The sequence below is a fragment of the Mesocricetus auratus genome, unplaced genomic scaffold (assembly GCF_017639785.1).
Source record: "Mesocricetus auratus isolate SY011 unplaced genomic scaffold, BCM_Maur_2.0 Super-Scaffold_100009, whole genome shotgun sequence".
NCBI classification, from domain to species: Eukaryota; Metazoa; Chordata; class Mammalia; order Rodentia; family Cricetidae; genus Mesocricetus; species Mesocricetus auratus.
Genome location: NW_024429193.1, coordinates 4,164,372 through 4,184,268, shown reverse-complemented (window position 1 = coordinate 4,184,268; position 19,897 = coordinate 4,164,372). Strand labels below are relative to the sequence as shown.

The 19,897-nt window shown below is 41.8% G+C and overlaps 1 protein-coding gene across 2 annotated transcripts in view; it reads left to right on the top strand.

Annotated features, from left to right (window-relative positions):
- Lrriq3 (leucine rich repeats and IQ motif containing 3) overlaps positions 1-19,897 on the top strand; it is a 96,635-nt gene that overhangs the window by 42,872 nt on the left and 33,866 nt on the right. The window contains exon 5 of one of the 2 annotated variants that reach the window (XM_040751551.1): positions 8,209-8,368. The exons of the other annotated variant lie outside the window; for it this stretch is intronic. Within the exon in view, the coding sequence (XP_040607485.1) occupies positions 8,209-8,368 (160 nt within the window). The remainder of the gene's footprint in view (positions 1-8,208; positions 8,369-19,897) is intronic. 2 annotated transcript variants of the gene reach the window in all.

Sequence of the window (19,897 nt, the reverse complement as noted above, 5' to 3'; positions counted from 1 at the left end):
CACATGTGAATATATAACAATGAGACGCGGAATTTTTACAATTGACATATATTGACAATAATTTAAATAACAGCATCAAAGAATTTTCACAAATTCAAACTTGGATCTTTCTTCAATAATATACACTTTGAAGAAAAGAATGATAATGTTGTAACTCTAATCCGTGCCCTACTCTTCAGTGGGCTTCTCAAAACCTCAATAAACATCAAAAAGACTCTGGTGGGAGGAACATACATTGACATACAGAAAGCAATCAGTGGGGCATATCTCAAATCTGTAATCTCAGGACTTGGGAGTTTGAGGCAAAAGGATTTAGGGCAGTCTGAGCTATCTCTAAGAAATAGTGAGAAACAGATTTAGAGAGTGTATGCATCAGGTAATACTTGACTGTTGACTTGTATTAGTCATAAGCAGTTCTTAATAAATAATCTACCTTGTTTAGTCTCTTATGAGAAAATCATAAAATGTGGTTTGTAAAATAAAGTTTCCTTAACTGTCTTGAACAACTGGTGTGTTGTCAAGGTGAGAGCAGCTTAGATTTAGTAGCTTTGCATTCAAGTTCTGGCTTAGTATTACAAGCCAGGTGTTCATATAAATCTCATCAATAACTTTTCTGAGGTTACCAACTTGTAAGTTATACACACAGTACTCATATCCATAAGTTATGAGCCGTGGGGAAATAAAGCCATTTTCTTTTCTTTTTCTGCTACCTTTGGATATATACTAGAAAAGTAATATTCTTGAGTCTAATTTTTATGGCACTGTTAGGAAGATTTTTCAAATACTTGTCTCACAGGCATGGGGGAATACAGCACTTAGATATTCAGGGTAGAACCCAGTAAGTCCTAATCTGAAATCCCTGTGCCATGGAGTTCCGCGAGCTTCTGGAAACTTGGCTTGTGAGACTTCCTCCTCCACTAAGCAATGTTCCATTCAGAGAATACAGCTACACACAAGGGCTGCGAGGACCTGACTTCTTATTGCTCTTTGCTTTCCCAGACACCGCGGTGAGCGTCCTGGTTTACCACACGCTGCCCCACCGTGGTGCTCGGCTTCATGGCAGGCCGAAAGCAACACGGCCAGCTGGCCACAGTCTGAAACCTCTGAGACTGTGGGTTGGCAGCGATCCGTCTGAAGCAGGCTTCTTTCATATGCCATCACCCAGAGCTTGACACAGTGACTTATTAATTATGAGAGCTTTGCCTTAGCTTAGGCTTGTTTCTGGCTAGCTCTTGTAACTCTGATTAATGCATCTCTCTTAATCTATATGCTTTCATGTGGCTCATAGTTTCACCTCTCCTCCTGCATGTCCTACTTCCCCTGCATCTGGCTGTCGTCTTCCCCAAGACCTCTCTACGCCCAGACGTCCTGCCTAATGTCTTCCTGCCTGGCTATTGGCCATTCAGTTATGTGTGAAGCCAATCATATCTTCATACAGTGTAAAGGAGTATTTCACAACATTTCCCCTTTTTGTCTAGATAAAAGGAAAGGTTTTAACGCTAACATAATACAACTGTAAGCTATAAGAATAATCACCAGTTAAGAATCACAGTCACAATATCCAGTCCATTTCTATCTGACAAATTCAGAGAAAATACTCCATTATCTATCCTTTCTTGATGAGTCCAAAGTTCTGTACCTAATTTACTTTCTATCATGACTAAGGGAATCTGTACCTATAACTATCTCTCATTTTCAACCTCACCAGAGTCCCAAGAAGGATATAATATTACCTGAGTAAACAGGAAGTTCAGAGAAAGAAACTTCCAAATCTATGAAACTTTGTCTGTTTGGACAGTTGCCCAAAGCTCCTCTGCAACATTTCGGCATGCATCTTTGGCCTACAGACCTAGAACATCTGACAGATGTTTCTGTGAAGCTTGAATTTTTGAAGGACTTTGCTACCCTGTCTTGGCAAAGCTTGGAAGTTGCTTTTTTGTGTCCTGTTTGTCCAGTTTGGATGGCGTACTGTTAGCAGTTGAGGCAAGGGCAGTTCCTTGCCCAAACAGCTAGATTTACTACGTAGAAGCAACTTCCATATGAAGGTTCTTCAATACCCTTCATTCCTTTTGGAAGTAGATGGGTGCTGCTATGAGCAGATGTGTCTCACTGTCATGAGAAGCCTTATGCTATTATAACATTATAAATGCCATATTTTGTTAAGTTTTTGAAGTATTTGAAGATCACTTATATATCTAAAACATATCCATGTGTGCCCTTGAAAATGTATCTAACATGACTTTAAGTTTGATTGTTATGGATAACTGACTATTAACCTATATTTCTTTATTATACCAAATCGCTTTCAAGGACTAAAACTTTACATTTTTAAATGAGATGCATAGGTATAATATCTTAAACAAGAATAGAAATGGATGTACAGTATGTTCTAACAAAAGTAGCCTTCAATTTGTAGAGATACACAAAATTCCATACCAATGTAAAATATTCAAGACTAGTGGTTGTTCAAAAGTAGACTTAATAACCTCACATTTTATACCATTTTTTTAGTATATACCCCCTTTTTTCTTTTAGGATGAGATCCCTATATCTGATCTTCTTGGTTCAGCTTTATTCCTGGCCGTGACCAATAATTTATAACCAACCCTCCCAAGTGTGACAAACATAAAAAACCCACCAAATGACCAAAACTGCCCACCTTACCAGTTGGGAATATGGGCATCCTGTTCTCTAGATTGTTTTCTGCTGTCTGTGGGTGACATCATCTTCAGGGGACACTAAGATAATTGAGATAAAGGTCAAGTCCTGAGAGAGAAGGTTGTATCATTTTTCTGCCCAGTCCCTGTTAAATTGAAAGGTGCAGAGCTCATCTGTAATCCTGGCTAGAGTAATCTGTGAGACTGGACCGTCTCAGCCGGCAGCCCTAAAGATACTCTGGATGTAGAACTCTGAGGCAATTTCAGTAGAGGCAACCTAAGAAACTGGATCACCTAGGCCACCCATTTTCATTGGTGTCTGGTCCCCTTGCTCTGAAAACACACACACAGTTTCAACCGTAACATATACGTCTGCATTAACACAAGTGTGAACTGTGGATTTTATATAAGCCAGTCAAAGATGATTTTTTTGTTTTATGTTTGAACAAGTAAAATATACTTCATCTGCATTGTAGTTTTTCTAGGTTTATTTCTTTATATCTGAGGTCACCATTTTTAGGATGTCTCCCTGCTCAAACCTGACATTCTTTAAACCTTGAACGAATTCATAGCCTTTTATTTCCTGTGGAAACAAAAGCATAACCTCTTCCCAACACAATACATTTTTGACCTTCTATTTTAAATTTAAGATCTTTCGGAAGTATGTAGGCTGATACAATCTGCTGTATCTCAGTAGCTGTTGTTTGTTCACCAGTAATCAAAAATTTCAAATCAACAACGTATAGGATCTAGTCATCCTCTAGATTTTCCATCCTTCTGTGGTTTATGTTTTTCAATTACTTTATTCTTTCTTTAAAGACTATCTTATTATTAATAAACTTTTTATATGACTGTCCGTCCCCATTTTCTTTTCATTTTTAAACCTTTTCATTTTTTTCAAACACACTGTTCCTGTTTAGAGATTTTTTTTTTTTTTTGCCATCTGGATCCGTCATTACCGAGCAACTGCAGTGCACTCTGACTGTGTGAGACAAGTCTTCTGCTGTCATGTCAGCTGCTGTAAGGCCAAGCTCAGTGGTTACCACTGGTGTATGGTGCTGTTGGCTGGCCTCCAGCCTACAGGCAGCCACCGGCAGCCATGTTTCCATATGCCACCAAGCCTACCCTAGAGACCATGGTCACCAGGAAGCTGTGTTTGACTCTGTGTTCTGTACTTTTTAAAAGCTTCCTCAGGCCTCATGTCTATGGTATCATGTTAGGCACCTGTGTAGCAGGTTTTATTTATTTATTTATTTTGGACCATCAGCCCCCAAGTCCTGAAAAAGAGACTTGTTAATTATGAAAGCTTGGCCTTAATTTAAGCCTGTTTCTAAGTAGTTCTTATAAATTAAATTATCCCATCTCTATTAATCTAGGGGCACTCCCATGGCTCATGGCTTTTACCTCTCCTTCTGTATGTACTGCTTCCTCTGCATCTGGCTGGAGACTGCAACTTTTTTCTTCCCAGAGAGCTCTCTGTCCCCAGAAGTCCCACCTAACCTCTTCCTACCTAGCTACTGGCCAATCAGCACTTTATAAGACCTATCACAGTGACACATCCTCACGCCATGTAAAGTAATATTCTGTGACACCTGTTGTTTGGTGGATTTTCTTGGTTCATCTCACTTGGGATGCTCTGCCCACTGTCATATGTGCACTTATTATCTTCATATTTTATTCTCCCTTACCAGTCTGCTGTGCTTCTATCTATGTTAAAGCATCACCTAAGGAGCTTAAAGTGTATTACCTCAAGAATGTATTATAGTTACTAAATCTGAATTACATGTCTGTGTACACATGTTTGTGCTTCCCTGTTTTCCCCCGAGCCTCTAAGGTGCAGTGGAGAAGTGTATGTGTATGTGTCCATGTGTGTCCAGCCAGATCAGTCAGGATCACGCCTCACTGAAGGCACAGCAAACATTGACATGGCCTGCATTTGAGGAGGCATGGATTTAAAGTTTTCAATTGTCATAAAAAATGAAAAATATGCAAAGAACCTACATACTAAAAGGCTTAAAATGTTTACCTCCTTGATTTGTAGAAAACATAATTGCTGGCCTTCGGTGTAAATGCTGAGATGGAGATGAAGAGAAAGCCTAGATTCTAGCGTGATTGCAATCTCTGTGATTGGTTATTGTTGCTGCTCTTTTTTTGCTATGTGTTTTGGGTTGCTTTAAACCACAAAGAAACTTTTTTCTATGATTTGTATGTTGGCAGAAGGGTATCAATTTAGTTTTCCTCAACTGTAATGTTTCAAAGTTGTTAAAAGGCTTTCATGCTAAGCATGACTACAAATATTTGTTCTGGGCTAGATATGTTAACTTAGAAATTAAAAGTAAGTGTCCCAGCAAGTGAGGAACTATTGGTAATACTCTAGGCGTTCAGACTCAGGCTAGAAAGGGGCAGAACAGTATTGAACCATCAAGTTTAAGGCGCCATTGGTTGGAGGAAAAAGAAGAAAATACCTTAGGAATTGAAAGGACAGATCAGGGGTACAGAATAAATAGATGTCAATTGAGTCCATTCTGTTGTAATTGAAGCCAAACCTTAACTTACTGGTACCCACCATCCTGCACACTCATCATGTACACAGGTAAGTGACGCAGGATAGTTCTTAAATGACATGGCAGATTTGTGGCAATTTTATAGGCAATAGGAGTCGAAAGTTACTCTGATTTAAGATTTTCTCGTCAAAAACTTGTCCTAAAGGTAATAACAGTATACACTGGCAGTGTATAAGCATTGTTAGCAACTTTTCCTGGAGGTGCGGTGAGCTACACCACGTGTGGCATCGCTTTGGCAAGTCTGGGCACCCGGTGTTCAGTATGTTGAGATGTGTTCCTCTCACCAAAGTCTTTTTGGGGTTTTCATCAAAATACTTATTTCAATGCAGATCTATTCTTGATTCATCCCAGTAACGGGTATTCATTGGTATTGTGCTTTCTGATGACGGAGTCTTATTTTTTTTACATTTCACCCTACTGAAACCTCTGTTCAAGACATACCTTCCTCATATTTACAGACACTGTTCCCCTAGACATGCTGACGTCACTGACTCTTTCCAGATGTGGCTCTGCTGCCAGCTCCTTTCCGCACAGTTCACGCTCTTACTTCTTTGTCAGGACATTTTGAATTACGCACTGTACCAGGCTACGGCGCTGTGCCACATCCAGGATGTGTTCTTTACTGAACGGGTTTTCTAGACTGCTTCAGCTAGGGTATATTTCCCTTGAACCGTGAAGGACTGTACTTTGCGGCCGTGACCCGCCTATGGCTGAACATCCTGTAACTCTCTCCAGTCACCTTACTTTGCTTTGGAAGTCAAAGCAGCTTCATGACTCCATGCATTCGTGCTCTGATCCCACCCCTGGGAAAACCTGTGTGCCCTTGCTTAGAGCAGGCAGCTGGCATGAAAGGACAAGCCCTCTTGCAAAACAGGGTGCCCAGCTGCGTTGGCATCACTGGCCTGCATGTCCCTGCTGAGGGGTAGTCAGCATGCAGGGTTCTGTACCTGCTGTACCTGGCTGGTGCTTTCCCAAGAGCAGGGACAGAGGTCGAAGGATTTGGTCCACACAGCCTTTCTCACTGACTGGTGCCCTTCCTGTCTTGGGGGGAGCTGTGCCCTGATGAGGATGCTGACAGTACTGGAGGGTTCCACCAACCCAACTGGACTTCTTTCCCATTATACTGGTTTGGGTGGAGTAAGCAGGTGGTGGCTCAAGTACTATCTGTCCTTACATTGGACACTTGGGTTTTCTTGAGTAGACACTCTTTTGCCCTGCACCCTTTGAGGATTCTTGGAGCTCTTTACCTTTTAATTTTTGCTAGTTGTGCAGTTTCTCTTACAGCGGTTCGTGTGTCTCTACTCCAGAAGTCTCCCACCCAGACTTTTTCTGAGAGTGGTTTTCATGCCCTGTGGCTTGCTTTATTGCTTGGAAGAGGTGGAGGATGGTGTTGCCCTGACAATTTCTCTGAACAGAATGTTTTCCTCAGTTTCTCATCATGTCCTTCGCCATGTTAATGTAGTTAACGGTTTGTTTTTGTGTAATTTATCTCTGCTTAGATAACATAGGCTTCATGGATGTGAATCTTTGGGGCATATGCAAAATAATACCTTTTCATGAAAATTCATGCCTTTATTTACCTTTGACAACTGGCTGATCTTGAAAGATTACATCAAAAGTTTCTCTTGTTGATAAGCATGCTCATCTAGCTGCATCACTGGTGACATTTGAAAAGTGAAGCCCGGGGGAAGAGTGTAGCTGCTTAGCATGTTCCCACGGTTGCCGTGTTCTGCCTGCTTTCATGTACTCCCTTCCCTGTACTCTGGATGATTGTGAGCGAGACGACCAGGTTTGCAAAGCACAGCTGCCCTCCAGAGAGCAATGCAGCCACTTTGAACTTTTCAGGGTTTTATTGTCTTACTGTGCCTTATATTAACTGATTGGGAGACAGAAACATTTAGAGAATTGAAGAATGAATAGAGCCTGTTAATGATGTGGGCATGCTGTGCTGTTTGGATTACTTTGTTTGTGGTATAACTAAGGATAAATTTTCTACCTGACTTATCATTTTAACAAATGATCTTTCTGGCCACATAGGTTGGGTTTTTCATGAGACTGGCTTAGTCCCCTTTGACATGCTTTTGGCGGTTGTTACATAAATAGTACCTGCTGAATTTTGTCTAATCCCTTTTACTTGCCAATTTGTACAGTAACATACTGTTCCTCCAGTCCTGTGTTTCTGTGAGGAGGGATGTAAACATCATTAGTGTATTCCCTCTCTTGGTTGGCATGCCTGGGATCTTTTCACTAATACTGATTGGTTTCCTCTGAAATCAAAGGCAGGGCTGACCTACCTTTCCCTTTTAATTGTGAAGGACCTATTGGGTATTCCAGCACAATATGTACTACCTAGGTGAGGGAGGACATGTCTTCCATTGCTTCTGCTTTCAGAGGAGAAAATATCCAATTTCTTACCATTAAATGTGATGCTTTTTTTTCACAGATAGCATTCGTGAGACATTATTGACTTAAATACATAATAAGATTAAAAAATGAATGTGATTTACCTCCATGTTTGACTATGAGAGTGGCTAGCAGAAATGTCACAATTCCCTTGTGGCTTATGTTCCAAACATATCACTGCTGGGTATACTTCCATATTCACCATTAGGACAGACAGAAACCTTCAGGCCCAGCGACTCCCATGCTGCAGTGCAAGCCACATCCCTAGAGTCTCCTAGACTCGCCACCAATCTCTTGCTTCCCAGTGCTCACCCAGCCCCGCCAGCTCTCCCGCTGCCCCTTACAGCATGGAGAGGGTTATAACGACTGGACTATTTTTAGGTGGCTTTGCATGTATTCCTCAGACTACTCATCCTGTAAGGACTGTAAGAATGTTGGTAGTATACTCTTGGTTCTTGAATAGCAATGAGGTAAAAACAAATAATACCCTAGACTCATCATCCTGAATGCTAAGACACAGTTGAATCATAAGCAGTTTTGATTAGGAGGAAACTAATAGTTGCTTTCTCCTCCCTTATATTCAGCCCCTATTTTACACGTAAAAAGCCTCAGGAGAAAATGATTAGGGTACTTGAAACAAAATGGATCTGCATAGGTAGAAGACATGAAGACAATTTCTTGGAGGACATCTTCCTTTTCAAGCCTGAATCCAATATAAAAGGGAAAGTTGCACATTGGAAGCAAGTAAGTATAATTAATTAACTTGACATACCTGCCATGTACAATACTAGGGCTGTAGTTGGTATAATATTAGTAAAATGCATTTGGTCTCACCTTAGTGATTTTCATTACACTGCTTCAGAATCTGTTGGCATCAGACCATCCCACGATGCTGAGAATGGTATTGTATATTGCAGTAGCAGCCCCCCCCCCATAAGTGTTCTGTAGTCACTACAGTGTCCATCCAGGCTTGCCTCTTGCTTATTTGTTGTGAGTAGTGGGAGTCATATAAAACCTCTTAGTTTTGAAATCTAAAAACATATCTATACTTTGTACATTAAAGACTGGTCATTTTAATTTTATGTATAGTTTAACAATTATCCACTCTTTTTGATAAGCCAGAAATTGCTTTGAGAAAATACTGGAAAGAGAAAGAAACTCACTTCCTTTTTCTGAATACCTACTATGTACCAGAGACTATGCTAGCTCTTTTGATTGTGGTTTGTAATTTATTCCCCATGGGATAAGTGTTTTTATATCCATCTTTAGACCCAGGAGTTCTGACACATAGCTTGTGCCTCCCATTATTTTTGGGATTTTGTTTTGGTTGGAAGTTAGTTAAATTATCCATGATTACCTTTGTCATTCTCCAAAGTTCTGTGTCTTTCAGCTGATTCCATATCAGCAGCATGGAATATAGAGACAATTTCCTTATGTCCATTATGGCAAATACATGTGACTCGCCACGGTAGCATTGGTAGTCATGGTCTTAGTAACATCTACATAAACCTGGTATGTGCTCTGGTCTGTTACTTGGAGGGACTACACTTTTGGTTTATAAGATATGAGTCTTTTCCCAGGTCCTACAGGATGAAAAAATGCCTACAGGATTGCTACAGTCTGAGGACTTGGTCACTGTGGACCTGTAAACTTGAAACCCAGGGAGGATCTTCCTTATGTTGAATGAAATGTTTATAGTTGATGGCTTGTGTACAGTTACCCACTGTCACTGAGCTTCAGGACCCCTTCTCACATCTAAAACAGGTCCTAAGTGCAATTAGGAACAGATAGGGGGACAGGAGGTGATTCCAGAATCCATGGACTATGGAAGAAATATTTCCTAGGTCTTTCTGAGCTTATGTGAGTAATATTTGAGTGTGTGTCAGTAATATCCTTGGTGCAATGGAGCAATGGAGTGGTTGCTCATGTAGGAGACCTTTCGTGGGCCATGAGTATGTAATGTCATAAAGTAATTGGAAATCAAGCACCTAATGTATAAGAGGGATACATGAGGTGCCTTGCCTCAGAGTCCAGTCAACTGTCTTTGATTGACAGCGTTGTACTGTGTAAATAAATTTTCCTGGTCTTGTAGAATACAGAACATAAAACCTTTACACTGCTTTTCTGCCCTCAAGCCTCTCCATTCCTCAGTACGTATCAAATTAGTATTTTGGGCTACCTCTTACTAGATTATTTGATTATAAAAATACTATGTGAGTTGACCACTTGAGTTACATAAACATATTGTTAAGTGAATTTTGACTTAGAACTAATTACTACATACAGCATTTCTGACAGTGACTGAAATGGCCCTACAAAGACTTCTGGTATTATATACTGCTTCTATGTGAAACAGCATCCTTGGGATTGAGAACTATAAAATCAAGATATCAATCAATTCTGATCACCTGAGATTTAATCCTTTATACAAAACTAAACAAACACACCCATCTCATTAATATGCAAATTTACTAATCTTTAATAAATGTTAAAAATTTACTTATATGAAATGAATTGTCTTAAATTCCACATGGTTTATTACCAATAAATACTTGCTGTGAATCTTTATACATGAGTGGCTGTGTAAAATTTTCTCTAGTGAAAATGGACCTTGATTGTAAAGATTAAGGAGAGCAGATGTATTGCACTCTTTGTTGGGAATGATCTTGAGGGTAATGATCACATTCCTATGAAGCTGAACATCATGTACAATCCTTTTACTGCTACCAGTGGAAAGTTGCACTCTCTGAGGCTTTTCACCAGAAGCCAGTCCCCAAGTCCATGGGCTTAGAAGGGGACCTTGTCCAGTTCCTGCTGGGTGAGCACTGTTGTTGGCCATGGCTGGGCTTTACTGACAGGTGCATTCCTGGCACTTAAGAAGTGGACTGACCTTTCACAGACTTGCCTGGATAAATCTGGGACTTTGTAATGGTGGCTACAATCCCAGTACCAACTAGGATAGAAGTTTATCCTCCTGGTGTTGTGTAGAAACTTGGAGTGTGATCAGGGCTGCAACCACAGCAAACGTTGGTCTTGATGCTTCAGGATGTAGGGGTTCTGTCTTCAGGATGTTGGTTGGTCTCTCTTCAGGATGTTAGGGGGTCTGTCTTCAGGATGTTGGTTGGTCTCTCTTCAGGATGTAGGGGTTCTGTCTTCAGGATGTAGGGGGTCTGTCTTCAGGATGTTGGGGGTCTGTCTTCAGGATGTTGGGGGTCTTCAGGATGTAGAGGTCTGTCTTCAGGATGTTGGTTGGTCTGTCTTCAGTATGTTAGGGGTCTGTCTTCAGGATGTTGGGGGTCTGTCTTCAGGATGTTGGTTGGTCTGTCTTCAGGATGTTGGGGGTCTGTCTTCAGGATGTTGGGGGTCTGTCTTCAGGATGTTGGTTGGTCTGTCTTCAGGATGTAGGGGGTCTGTCTTCAGGATGTAGGGGGTCTGTCTTCAGGATGTTGGGGGTCTGTCTTCAGGATGTTGGGGGTCTGTCTTCAGGATGTAGGGGTCTGTCTTCAGGATGTTGGTTGGTCTGTCTTCAGTATGTTAGGGGTCTGTCTTCAGGATGTTGGGGGTCTGTCTTCAGGATGTTGGTTGGTCTGTCTTCAGGATGTTGGGGGTCTGTCTTCAGGATGTTGGGGGTCTGTCTTCAGGATGTTGGTTGGTCTGTCTTCAGAATGTTGGGGGTCTGTCTTCAGGATGTTGGTTGGTCTGTCTTCAGGATGTTGGGGGTCTGTCTTCAGGATGTTGGGGGTCTGTCTTCAGAATGTTGGGGGTCTGTCTTCAGAATGTTGGGGGTCTGTTGTCAGGATGTTAGGGGTCTGTCTTCAGGAAGTTGGTTGGTCTGTCTTCAGGATGTTGGTTGGTCTGTCTTCAGGATGTAGGGGTCTGTCTTCAGGATGTTGGGGGGTCTGTCTTCAGGATGTTAGGGGGTCTGTCTTCAGGATGTTGGTTGGTCTGTCTTCAGGATGTTGGGGGTCTGTCTTCAGGATGTTAGGGGGTCTGTCTTCAGGATGTTGGTTGGTCTGTCTTCAGGATGTTGGGGGTCTGTCTTCAGGATGTTGGTTGGTCTCTCTTCAGGATGTAGGGGTCTCTCTTCAGGATGTAGGGGTCTGTCTTCAGGATGTTGGTTGGTCTGTCTTCAGAATGTTGGGGGTCTGTCTTCAGGATGTTGGTTGGTCTGTCTTCAGGATGTTGGTTGGTCTGTCTTCAGGATGTTAGGGGTCTGTCTTCAGGATGTCAGGGGGTCTGTCTTCAGGATGTTGGGGGTCTGTCTTCAGGATGTTGGTTGGTCTGTCTTCAGGATGTTGGTTGGTCTGTCTTCAGGATGTTGGGGGTCTGTCTTCAGGATGTTGGGGGTCTGTCTTCAGAATGTTGGGGGTCTGTCTTCAGGATGTTGGTTGGTCTGTCTTCAGGATGTTGGGGGTCTGTCTTCAGGATGTTAAGGGGTCTGTTGTCAGGATGTTAGGGAGTCTGTCTTCAGGATGTTGGGGGGTCTGTCTTCAGTATGTTAGGGGTCTGTCTTCAGGATGTTGGTTGGTCTCTCTTCAGGATGTAGGGGTCTGTCTTCAGGATGTTGGGGGTCTGTCTTCAGGATGTTGGTTGGTCTGTCTTCAGGATGTTAGGGGGTCTGTCTTCAGGATGTCAGGGGGTCTGTCTTCAGGATATTGGGGGTCAGTCTTCAGGATGTTGGTTGGTCTGTCTTCAGGATGTTGGTTGGTCTCTCTTCAGGATGTTAGGGGGTCTGTCTTCAGGATGTTGGTTGGTCTCTCTTCAGGATGTAGGGGTTCTGTCTTCAGGATGTAGGGGGTCTGTCTTCAGGATGTTGGTTGGTCTGTCTTCAGGATGTTGGGGGTCTTCAGGATGTAGGGGTCTGTCTTCAGGATGTTGGTTGGTCTGTCTTCAGTATGTTAGGGGTCTGTCTTCAGGATGTTGGGGGTCTGTCTTCAGGATGTTGGGGGTCTGTCTTCAGAATGTTGGGGGTCTGTCTTCAGGATGTTAAGGGGTCTGTTGTCAGGATGTTAGGGAGTCTGTCTTCAGGATGTTGGGGGGTCTGTCTTCAGTATGTTGGGGGTCTGTCTTCAGGATGTTGGTTGGTCTCTCTTCAGGATGTAGGGGTCTGTCTTCAGGATGTTGGGGGTCTGTCTTCAGGATGTTGGTTGGTCTGTCTTCAGGATGTTAGGGGGTCTGTCTTCAGGATGTCAGGGGGTCTGTCTTCAGGATATTGGGGGTCAGTCTTCAGGATGTTGGTTGGTCTGTCTTCAGGATGTTGGTTGGTCTGTCTTCAGGATGTTGGGGGTCTGTCTTCAGGATGTTGGTTGGTCTGTCTTCAGAATGTTGGGGGTCTGTCTTCAGGATGTTGGTTGGTCTGTCTTCAGAATGTTGGGGGTCTGTCTTCAGGATGTTGGTTGGTCTGTCTTCAGGATGTTGGGGGTCTGTCTTCAGGATGTTGGGGGTCTGTTGTCAGGATGTTGGGGGTCTGTTGTCAGGATGTTGGGGGTCTGTCTTCAGTATGTTAAGGGGTCTGTTGTCAGGATGTTAGGGAGTCTGTCTTCAGGATGTTGGGGGAATCTGTCCTCAGGATATTGGGGGTTCTGTCTTCAGGATGTTGTGGGCTTTGTCTTCCATATGTTTAGGGGCCTGTCCTCAGGATGTTGGAGGGTCTATCTACATCCTGTTGTGGTGGTCTGTCCTCAGGATGTTGGAGGTCTGTCTTCAGGATGTTGGGGCTCTGTCTTCAGGATGGGTCCAAAGTGTTTTCACGGGGTCTTTTAAGATTACTCAGCTCATGAGACTGAACTGCAAACCCATAGTCTGCTGCAACCATTCATGTTTCTGGTCCTTTCACACCTAACTTTTATCTGACGGGAGAGGGTTTCTAACACCTAACTGTGGAGCCAGGACTGAAGCTGTGAATTTCTCATTTTATGTCATGTGGAGTACAAAGTTGACTTCATTATTTTATATGTATATATCCAACCATTCAGGCACCATTTCTTTAAAAAATTTTACTGGTGATTTCTGGAGACACGATCTTTTGCTAAGGCTTCCTTCAGGCTTGCTATGTAGCCAAGGATGACCTAGAATTTCAGATCCTCCTGCCTCCACTTCCCTAGTTCTGGGATTATAGACACATACCACTAGGGTCAGTCTACGTGGTGTTGGGATTTGAACTCGGGGCTCCATACGTTATTGGTAAGCTCTGTGGCAGCTGAGATACATCCCTAGTCTGTAGGAACAGCATATTCCTGCCACCCCATTTCTCTCATGAGAGGCATAATACCACAAGTTAAATGGTTTTAGTATTAGAATTACAATTTCTAGAACTAACGTGTCACCTATGCCCCTAAGCATCAGTTGTCCGTTTCCTGAGACCCCTCAGTGTATAATGCCCCATTGAGCAACTTCTGTTCCCCTTCCCTCTACAATGGTGCCTTTCATTGTCTTAGTGGATGACTGCCACTTCTAAGTAGACACTGAACTGCTTCTTCACCATAAGTGGAGCTCGGAGCTCCACAGCTGGGGCCACTGTATGCTTTGTTTACTCCATCTAGGACTGTGAAAACTCCAGATTGTACCTCCCTCCCTGTTCCCTCTGCCCTTCAGCTTAAACTCATCCCCTGAGGCGATCCCAAGAAAGGCTTGCTCCCTTTAATGAAGTTCTTTTATTGTTAGGAGAAGGGAGTGTGTCTGGCTTAATAGGAGTACTGCTTAGATTCATCCTTAACTATGTATGTGTCTTTCACTTTTATTTAAACCCTGTCCCACTTAAAGAGGCCTTTTTTTTTGGTTTTTACGAGACAGGGTTTCTCTGTATTGTTTTGGAGGCTGTCGGTCCAGCCTGGCCTCGAACTCACAGAGATCCGCCTGCCTCTGCCTCCTGAGTGCTGGGATTAAAGGCGTGCGCCACCACTGCCCCGCTAAAGAAGCCTTTTAAATGAATGTCTTCATGTCATTACATAGTGTATTGGATTTTATGATAAATCTTGTGGCCATCCCGTTGCCTAGTAGTGATATATCTGTTTCCTACAGATACATGAAAACAATATAATAAAAATTATCATTTTTTTGTTTTTTTAAACTTTATTTTTAAATGTTTAAATTGGAATAGAATTATATCACTTCCTGCCTCCTTTTCTTCCCTTCATCCCTTCAAATTGATAGCTTCTTTTTCTTTGATTTACTAAATGTGTGTATGTATGTATGTTTCTATATACATACATATAATATATACAAATGTACTCTTGGTACATTTGTATAAAATAATATGTTAGATATATACAAATGTATGTAAATAGAACCTACTATGTCCATTAAACACTGTTACATTTAAACAAAGCATAATCTAAACTATATTCATAAGGTTTTGGGGAATACCTTATGACTCAGGCATTTAGTACATTTTCTAAAAGTATTAATCCAGAATGCTGTTTTGAAAATAATATGCTACCTTCCTGATCACTGAGATATTTACAATGGACAAGAAGCATCAAGGATGCCACTGAAAGAATATTAATTAAAGTTATGATGCACCAAGAATACAAGCAATGTGGATAAGAACAAAGCTCTTACTTGTCCTGGCTACCACTATAGCCAAACAATGAAGGGATCCCTGGCACTACGCTCACAACAGAAATCAATGTGATAGCAATTAGCTTGAGGATACGAAAAGACTGGACAGAAAGTGTGGTTGATTTAATGGGTGAGAGACCTTCCAGGGCTGTTAGAAAATGCAAAGGTTTCGGTAGGTAGCATTCACATCACCTTCCTGTGTGCTGTGACCAGAAGTAAGAAATGTGGTGTATATGAAGTGACCTGGCTCAGCACGCCGTTGCTATCCCCTTGAAACACAGTCGATCAGTGTATTCTAAAAGTACCAGTTGACATCCCATCATGAATTCCCAATAGGTCCTCACCTTCTGTGTTTGTTTTGAAAGTGGTGTGTAGCCTTTATATGATAAGTAAGCACACACATTCAACTCTTAAATGAAGATGCATTTCGTAAGACAGAACCTTCACGAGTAGTACAAGTGGAAGAGGGGGTTTCTAAAAGAACCTTGCAGATATATATCTGATCTTGTTAAAGAGTTGAAATTCACATTGTGGTTTCTGCTTTTCTGTGGGAGCTATGGTTAGTAGACCTCATGCGTACTGTGAAGCAGAGAATTGAGGACCAATTGCAGGCTGAGCTGATGTTTGCAGATGTGTGCTAGTTATTGTCACACCCCAAGCATTCAACTGAATGTTTCCCATCTCTAAACTGTATCACTGTTTCTCTTCAGGATAAAACAAAATTATGGGTCAATTTTCACTGACGTGGGCTGGATGTCTGCACTCACCTTTCATCAGCACAAAGAAATCATGCACCTCTTTCCCTGGATAACAGCAATGAAAGCCCGTCTCTGACTCGACACTAGGGATGTCCGCTGTCTATAGAAGATAAATGTGAGGTGGAACAGACAACTTCACCTAGTAATACATCCAGGACAAAAATATTTTAACAAATTGAAACTCGCATTAAAATTCTCATGAAATTATTCTCCATCTAAGATAGCTAGTGTCACCAGTCCTAAGCTTCAGGAAATGTACCATCTTTGCAAAGACTTAGAATACATAACTTAAGCTGCCATCCCATTCTATTAAAAAAGACAACAAAAATCAATAAAAGTTTCATTCCTCACCTAACTTACTTAGAAGGGATTTTCATTGGTTGACAACAGAAGTCATCATCAGTTCCTGTGTGTGAAAGCCCCCATGACACTCTGCTGCCCAACTCGTATCTACACCATCAGTGGATTTCCAGGAACACAGTCAATACTGTGTCCTCACAGAAAATATGTTAATGTTGGCCCCCTGCTGCCTAGTGCTCTATGCAAGACGGTGTTCAGACTCTACACCTAAGTGTAAGTTTTGCTGAGACTATTCCCCTAAGAAAGCCTGGAGACACTCCTAAGAAACAGCCAGCACTTTGTTACATTTTAGCCTTTGATTAGTAAAATACACACTTCCTGTAGTGCCAGTAGCCATAAAATAGGCCCATTTGTTTCTTTGCAAAATGTGGAACTGCAGTTAACTTCCAAGTAATCGAATTCATTTTAATTGACAAATTATTTGCAATACATTTCAGTGATGCTTCTACTAATATGCATGGTGCAGTGCTCATATCAGAGACATGATATCTCTCCTTTATAGGGAAAATATTGTAGTACATTATTGCCATAGTGCACTAGCACCAGGACAGCTCTGAAGTACAGCTTACTATGCATGCATTACCCTTCTCTATCCATTCCATGTAGCTGCCAGGAGACACTTTTCTCAAAGATAGACTTGGCATTCCACAAGTGAGTGAGATCATGCAATACCATCTCTCTCTACCTGGCTTATCTAACATAATTATACTTAGCTTCACTATTGTCATATATTATGGTATTGGGCTAATTTTTGTTGCCAAATATTTGTAGCATATTTCTAATCCATTAACTAGTTGATAAATACTGGTGCTATATCTATCCCTCCTTTCTTTCCTCCGTTCCTCTCTCTCTCTCTCTCTCTCTCTCTCTCTCTCTCTCTCTCTCTCTCTCTCTCTCTCTCTCTCTCTCTCTCTCTCTCTCTCTCTTCCTTCCTTCTTTCCTTCCCTACAGTCAGTGCTATGAAGCTGAGTGGCTATCCACAGCCTGCACTCCCAACACAGGGAGAAGAGAGAGCAGAAACCACAAGTTGTAAGCCATCCTACTCTGTATTGAGAGATTTTGTCTCAAAAAGCAAACAGCCAAACAAAGAAGCACCCAGGATGGAGAGACTACCCTAGACTATGAATGCAAGCCTTATTGGATACCATTACATCTGGTTTTGTGATTCTTTTGAGGAAACTATGTACAATTCCAATAATATTTGCACTTATTTACATTCCCATCAGAAATTGCAAAGGTCCCTTGCTGTCATGTGCTGGTCAACTCTAGCTGTCTTTAGTTTATAAATAAGCCCTCTTTACTGAGGTGAGATTGTTATTTCATTGATGTTTTCATTTATATTTGCCCAACTGTTAGTCATATCAATGTTTTTATGTATTAGTTGGCTATTTGTACATCTTCTTCTAAAATAAGAATCAGTATGGTGATTCCTCCCCAAAGCAAAGACAGCACTGACACGTATCTGAGCTGTATCCCTCTTGGGCCTTTACCTGAAGGCCTCTCGTAGACCTCCACATCCGTGTTTGCTGGAGCATTATTCGTAATAACCTAGTGGGGAACCCAACCTAAGGGTCCACCCGCTGAGGAACAAAGAAAAGTCATTTCTATTTACAGTAGAATTGTAAATGTAATAGCAACGTTGTTTGCAGTGAAATGGATGCAACTAAAGATATAAGATATGTCAGTCTCAGAGTTGTTTTGATTTGCATTTTCCTGATGGCCAAGGATGTTGAACACTTTCTTTGTTTTTTGTTTTGTTTTTTGTTTTTTGTTTTGTTCGAGACAGGTTTTCTCTGTATTGTTTTGGAGGCTATCCTGGAACTCCCTCAGTAGACCATGCTGGTGTCGAACTCACAGAGATCTGTCTGCCCCTGTCTCCTGAGTATTGGGATTAAAGGCCTGAGCCACAAATGCCTGGCTTTCTTGAGCACTTTCTTAAGTGCCTTTCAGCCATTTTTAGATTCCTCTATTGAGAATGCTCTATTTAGTTCTGTACCCCACTTTTTAGTTGGATCATTTCGTGTTTTGGAGACATGCTTCTTGAATTCTTTGTATATTTTGGAAATCGGCCCTCTGTCAGATGTGGGGCTAGTGAATATCTTTTCCCATTCTGTGGGCTGGCTTTTTGTCTTGTTAACTGTGTCCTTTGCCTTACAGAAGCTTCTCAGTTTCAGGAGGTCCCATTTATTTATTGTTGATCTTAGTGTCTGTGCTATTGGTGTTATGTTCAGGAAGTGGTCTCCTGTACCAATTTGCTCAAGGGTACCTACCACTTTCTCATCTAAGAGGTTAAGTGTGGTTGGATTTATGTAAGACCATGCTGGGGAAACCCACAGAAACAGCTGACCTGAGCATGTGGGAGCTCCCAGACCCCAGTATGACAGTTGGAGAACCAGCATAGGACTGAAACGGGACCCCTGGGTGTCAGTTGGGAAGCCTGGGCAGTCTACAGGGCCTCTGACAGTAGAACCAGTATTTATCACTAGTGCATGGATTTTGGGAGGCCATTTCCTATGGACAGATACTCTCTCAGCCTGGATACATGGGGGAGGGCCTAGGCCCTGCCCTAAATGATGTGATAGACTTTGATGATCCCCCATGAGAGGCCTCACCCTCCCTGGGGAGAGGATGGGGGGATGGGAGGGTGACTGTTTGGGAGGATGGGAGGATGACAGGGAAAGGGAACTGCAATTGGTATGTAAAATAATACTGTTTTAATTTAAATAAAATTATTTAAAAATAAAATATGTCAGTCTCAAAAGATGCATGCCTTATGTATTCTCTGATCTGTGGGCCCTGAACTATAGCCATATGGTTGTATACGTACAGCTGGCATAACATTGGAAGCCAAACTTTCTGGAACTGAGAGGCTCAGTGGTTAGTGGGGTATGAGAGGGAATATGCTCAAGTAACTGTATACTTTCAAGAAATTGGTCGTGTTCAACCCTGCAATGTAAAACAGAAAAAAATAATATTGAAAGTCTGACATAGTTTTAATTGGGCTAAGTGATTGTTTTGCTGCTGATAATGTGGGATGTCCTTCTGTATGCTGAAACTATTTGTTACTATAACTGGTTAGTGAATAAAACTGTTTTGGCCAATAGCTCAGGCCGAATATAGCTAGGCGGTAAATCCAAACAGAGTCATGGAGAAAAAGAAGGCAGAGTCAAGGAGACACCGTGTAGCTTCCAGGGAAGCTAGACATAAGGTAACAAGCCATAAACCTCATGGTAAAATATAGAATAATATAAATGAGTTGATTTAGTTGTGAGAGCTAGTTAGTAATATGCATGAGCAATTGACCAGACAGTTGTAATTAATATTAAGCTCCTGAGTGGTTATTTGGGAACTGGTGGGTGGGAAAAATAACCCTCCAACTACATTGAAAGCTTATCACAGTTTTAATCAGCTTAGGGGATTCTTTTACTGTTAAATTACAGAGATTTTTAGGACTTGGGTATCCCCTGATTATGTAGGTTGCGTATGAGTTCTTGGGTTATGTAGGTTGCCTTTTCACTCTGTTTAATTTGGTGTTCAGGAAACTTGATTTGGCTTAAACTCTCCTGTCTCTTTTTGTTTAGTTTCAACTCATTTT